This window comes from Diplotaxodon limnothrissa, linkage group LG11, assembly GCF_057381915.1.
Source record: "Diplotaxodon limnothrissa isolate DT_005_m linkage group LG11, D_limnothrissa_male_GT1.1, whole genome shotgun sequence".
Classification (NCBI taxonomy): domain Eukaryota; kingdom Metazoa; phylum Chordata; class Actinopteri; order Cichliformes; family Cichlidae; genus Diplotaxodon; species Diplotaxodon limnothrissa.
Window position 1 is genome coordinate 25,923,436 of NC_140606.1, and position 6,000 is coordinate 25,929,435.

General features: G+C 46.5%; 1 protein-coding gene across 1 annotated transcript; it reads left to right on the forward strand.

Annotated features, from left to right (window-relative positions):
• Positions 1 to 4,348: 4,348 nt before the first annotated feature.
• LOC146622871 (uncharacterized) lies at positions 4,349 to 5,347 on the forward strand. Its single transcript, XM_085365475.1, has 2 exons — positions 4,349 to 4,550; positions 4,662 to 5,347. The coding sequence occupies exons 1-2, from the start codon at positions 4,379 to 4,381 to the stop codon at positions 5,345 to 5,347; spliced, it is 858 nt and encodes a 285-aa protein (XP_085221601.1). The 5' UTR covers positions 4,349 to 4,378.
• The last annotated feature ends 653 nt before the right edge of the window (positions 5,348 to 6,000 follow it).

The following is a 6,000-nucleotide window of genomic DNA, read 5'->3' on the forward strand; positions in this document are numbered from 1 at the left end:
GGCGCATAACACCAGCTACTGGTAGACAGAACAGTCAGCCGAGACTGCAAGACCAGACTGACCAACCTGTGCACTGCCTGGATTGATTACAAGAAGGCCTATGACTCAATGCCCCACAGCTGGATACTGGAATGCCTAGAATTGTACAAGATCAATGGGACCCTAAGAGCCTTCATCAGGAACTCAATGGGGATGTGGCGTACAACACTAGAGGCCAACTCCAAGCCCATAGCACAAGTCACCATCAAGTGCGGGATCTACCAAGGAGATGCTCTGTCCCCACTGCTGTTCTGCATAGGCCTGAACCCCCTCAGTGAGATCATTAACAAGACTGGCTACGGATACCGACTACGGAACGGAGCAGTTGTCAGCCACCTCCTGTACATGGATGACATCAAGCTGTATGCCAAGAGTGAACGAGACATCGATTCACTGATCCACACTATCAGGCTATACAGCAATGACATTGGAATGTCGTTCGGACTGGAGAAGTGTAGTCGGATGGTAACAAAGAGAGGGAAGGTAGTCAGAACTGAGGGGATTGAACTACCAGAAGGCAACATTGCAGACATAGAGGACAGTTACAAGTACTTGGGGATCCCGCAGGCGAATGGGAACCATGAAGAGGCTGCTAGAAAAGCTGCAACCACCAAGTACCTGCAGAGGGTCAGGCAAGTCCTGAGGAGTCAGCTGAATGGTAAGAACAAGATCTGGGCCATCAACACGTACGCCCTGCCCGTGATCAGGTACCCTGCTGGGGTAATAGGCTGGCCAAAGGAGGAGATAGAAGCCACTGACATAAAGACAAGAAAGCTCCTTACCATGCATGGAGGGTTTCACCCCAAGTCCAGCACCCTGAGGCTGTACGCTAAGCGGAAGGAAGGGGGCCGGGGACTGGTGAGTGTCAGCACCACAGTCCAGGATGAGACAACGAACATCCAAGAATACATTGGGAAGATGGCCCCAACTGACCGAGTGCTCAGTGAATACCTCAGGCAGCAAAAACCCAAGAAAGAGGAGGGAAACGAGGAACCATCATGGAAGGACAGGCCCCTGCACGGTATGTACCACCGGCAGATAGAGGAGGTGGCTGATATCCAGAAATCCTACCAGTGGCTGGACAAAGCTGGACTGAAAGACAGCACAGAGGCACTAATCATGGCAGCACAAGAACAAGCTCTGAGCACAAGATCCATAGAGGCTGGGGTCTATCACACCAGGCAAGACCCCAGGTGCAGGCTGTGTAAAGATGCCCCAGAGACAATCCAGCACATAACAGCAGGGTGCAAGATGCTAGCAGGCAAGGCATACATGGAACGCCATAACCAAGTGGCCGGCATAGTGTACAGGAACATCTGTGCCGAGTATAACCTGGAAGTCCCGAGGTCAAAATGGGAGATGCCCCCAAGGGTGGTGGAGAATGACCGAGCTAAGATCCTGTGGGACTTCCAGATACAGACGGACAAAATGGTGGTGGCTAACCAACCGGACATAGTGGTGGTAGACAAACAGAAGAAGACGGCCGTAGTGATCGATGTAGCGGTTCCGAATGACAGCAATATCAGGAAGAAGGAACACGAGAAGCTGGAGAAATACCAAGGGCTCAGAGAAGAGCTCGAGAGGATGTGGAGGGTGAAGGTAACGGTGGTCCCCGTGGTAATCGGAGCACTAGGTGCGGTGACTCCCAAGCTAGGCGAGTGGCTCCAGCAGATCCCGGGAATAACATCGGAGATCTCTGTCCAGAAGAGCGCAGTCCTGGGAACAGCTAAGATACTGCGCAGGACCCTCAAGCTCCCAGGCCTCTGGTAGAGGACCCGAGCTTGAAGGATAAACCGCCCGCAGGGGCGTGCTGGGTGTTTTTTTTTTATATATATATACATACAAAGTACTTCTGTCTCTGATTATAAAAGGGTGGTGTACAATCAACATGTGATTGCTTTCAACACAATCATAGGTCCCTTATCCTATTCAGTAAGAACAAGTTCTGGGCTATCAAAACCTACGCCCTCCCCATGATCAGGTACCCTGCTGGGATAATAAGTTGGCCAAAGGAGGAGATGGAAGCCACTGACATCGAGACCAGGAAGACCACCTTACCATGCATGGAGGGTTTCACCCCAAGTCCAGCATTCTGAGGCTGTATGCTAAGCAGAAGGAAGGCGGCTGGGGGAGTGTCAGTACCACAGTCCAGGATGAGACAAAAAACATCCATGAATACATCAGGAAGACAGCCCCAACTGACCATGTGCTCAGTGAATGCCTCAGGCAGCAGACACCCAAAAAATAGGAGGAACCATCATGGAAGGATAAGTAAGCTCCTGCACGGTATGTACCACCGGCAGATAGAGGAAGTGGCTGACATCCAGGTCCTACCAGTGGTTGGACAAAGTAGATGTGTGATTGTCAACAATCAAGAGATGCCCTCATGAAAGGAAATGCAAAAGGTTTACAAGAAGGTGAAAAACACTTGTTACACTCAAGAACAAGAAGGTCAGATTTGACTTTAAAAGAGCCTGCACAAGCCTGAAAAATGCATAGATGAAACCAGCTTTTGGCAGAACGATGTGAAGAAAAAAGTATGGATAAAGCAAAGAAATAGGTCATCAAGCATACCGAAAGGAATGGCTGCCATTGATGATTTCTTAGGGCGAGAGGCAGGGTACACCCTGGACAGGCCACTAGTCTGTCGCAGGGCTAACACATAGACTATTCACACCTATGGGCAATTTAGTGTATCCAGTTAACCAAACCCCACTAACTGCATGTCTTTGGACTGTGGGAGGAAGCTGGAGTACCTGCAGAGAACCTACACAGACACGGGCACAACACACAGAAAGACCCTGGCCTGATGGTGCAATTGAAGTCAGGACATTCTTGCTGTGAGGCAACAGTGCTAACCACTGTGCCACCATGCTGCCCTTATAATAACTATAATTTCCACAATTTCTCCTTTAATCCTGGGACTCCTTTCCCTCCTGCCTCCTCTCTTTGTTGTGGTTGCTGTTTTGTTGACATGTATGTACCCAAGCTCTTTACACTTCTTCCCTCACAAGCTTTTCCCAGAGTTGGGGCAATGAGTTCAGGGGTTTGTTGACATATGGGTCCTTATATGGAGGCAATGATTGTTATTTCCTAACTGAAAACTTCAAAAACTGAGTTGAAAAAGTTGCTGGAATGAACAGGAGAAATCAACTGAACAGGCTTACAGCTGATATCCTGCTGTGAGCAATATCGGGGCCAGGCCTGAACAGGAAGGGCTTTGAAGCTGGGATGATGAAGTGAATGTATGTGAGAGTGTGTGTGTGTTTTGTCAGCAGACAAGAATAAACAGCCAAGAAAAAACCCCATACAGGATCATATACAATATTTTAAATAGAACTTGTCTGAAAAAATGAAGTAGGCTAAAAATACATAAATCTAAAAAGCTACACGGCATACCCTGATATAACAGCTGAGAAACAAACTCACTGATATCTGTCAGTCTCTAAAGGGTTATAAAACCTTTTATAAGACTTATCTACAAATTAAGAAAACCTGGAACAGCAGTGAAGCTTCCCAGGAGTGATCAATCTATCAAAATTACTCCAAGAGTACATCAATGACTCATCCAGGAGGTCACAAAAGAACCCAGAACATCTAAAGAACTGCAGGCTTCACTTGCCTCAGTCAGAGGATCAGAGTTCATGATTTAACAACAAGAAAGAGGCTGGGCAAAAATGGCGCACATGGGAGAGCGCTAACCAAAAAGATCACACATTTGCCAAAAAAACATCTTGATGATCTCCAAGACTTTTGGGAAACTGTTCTGTGGACTGATGAGACAAAAGCTGAGCTTTGTAGAGGGTTTGAGTCCTGTTACATCTGACATAAAATTAAAACAGCATTTCATAAAAAGAACATCACACCGACACTCAAACATGATGGTTTTAGTGGGGCTGCTTTGCTGCTTCGGGACCTGGATGATTTGCTGTAATTGGGGGAACCGTGAATTCTGCTCTCTACCAGAATATCAGGCTTTCTTTTCTGTGCTGAAGTTCAAGCACACTGGTGTTCTGAAGAAGGACATATTTTTTATTAGCATTGATATTAAAAAATGTAAGTGTCACAAATATTCAAAAAAGAGGAAAATTCTTTTTAACAGCACTGTTTATAATATTTAAATAGAACAGAAATCATAGTAAAGAATATTTTTTTATTTTATCATCAAGGCGTAACGTTTATTCTTGTCCTCCACGCCAGAAGGTGGCGCTGTTTTCTCGTGTTGCACATTTCTCACCTCACTAGTTTCATGTCCGTGTTTACAATCCAAGCGTGACGTTCACGGACCCGCACAAATACGTGTTCAGGAGCCACCGAGAGCTGGCAGCCTCCCGTCTAAATGTCCAGGATGCATTCACTGAAAGCTTTTCTGAGCGAGAGGCTGATGGTGGCCGCGGAGGAGATATTTGGAGCGGTTGAAAAGACAATAGCCGAATACAAAGAGGAGCTCTGTCGTTCAAAAGATCTGGAAATCAGCCGTCTCAGATTGGAGCTGAAGCTTCTCAAGGCAGGTAGGTTTGAATTAAACCCGCTTTATAGCCAAACCCGTGCAGCTTTTCCTTATAATGTCTGTATATTGAGTTAAAAATGAATAACTCCGGCGTCTTTTGTCTTTTGCTCAGAGCCTCCATCAGACAAATGTCTTGCAGCCCAGCTGCTGCAGCAAACCTATCACCGCCACCGTCCTTCTCCTCCTCCTCCTCCTCTTCAGTCAGACCCTGCAGTGGATGCTTCTGAGCCTGAGGCCGAGCCTGAGCAGTGCGAGGAAGAGGAGGAGGATGGAGGCAGCAGCCTGGGGCAGATGGATGAGGAGCATCCAGAGACTTCAGAGGTCAAAAAGGAGGAGCAGCAGAAGAGCCACAGGGACTTCTGGATGGGTCACGATGCTGACCAGCTCGAAGCCCTCGAGTCAGACATCAAAGACTTCATCTCCTCTCCTTCCAGTCTGAAAGCCAGTCTGCAGGACCAAGCCTTACATTTCCACCATTACCACCATCACCACCACCTCCACGGCAACGAGGAGGGCAAAGACAAACCCTACAGCTGCTCCGTCTGTGAAAAACGCTTCAGTAACTGCTCCCACCTGGCAGCTCACATCAGGACTCACACAGGAGAGAGGCCGTACAGGTGTGAAATATGCAGCAAGACCTTCATCACGACGAGCGCTCTGAACAGACACCAGACGATCCACACCGAGGGGAAACGCTTTGTGTGTAACTGCTGTGGCAAATCCTTCAAATGGATGGAGTCTCTCGGCAGACACGTTAGAAGTGTGCACAAGAGGGAGAATGTGGTTCAGGATCCATGAATGTGTAAAATTATAATCACGTAGTATTTACCTCTAAAGAAAAACACACGATGAGCTCGAACAGGGAATGTAAAGTGTGAAATGTTAGTTGTGGATTATGTTGGCAAATGTGCATGGATTTCATTATGCCTTGTGTGCATAAACTGTAGCAGCAGTAGATGATGTGAAAATAAACTTTTATAAACTGCTTATAACCTTAGATCGATCCTTTCAGAATAAAATATTGATTAAAAACCTGTTTTGTTTTTATGTCTTGTGTTCTCTGCTTTCCACGGTCAGTTCACGTGAAGGTCTGGCTCAAAACAGGACTTTGGGGGACAATTAGTCCACATGTGTGTTACCTTAACTAAAATAATTTTTACTTTAAAATGCTTAAAATATTTTTACCACAGTTCTTCTGAAACTCCTAAAGGGGAAATGCCCAAAACCTGTTTTCTATATGGGAAAAATCCTGACATATTCTTCCTTTTAGCTGAATGGGATGTGTGAGTCTTTTTGCTGCAGGAATATAAAAAGCAGAAGGAAAAAAGTTACACTTCACTCCACTAGGTGGAGCTTTTCCTTCATAGTTTCCCATCAATCTTAAGTATTTGGCAGGGTTCATATCGCCTCCTGTCCAATATACTCCATGTGGATTTATTTTCTGTGAGCTG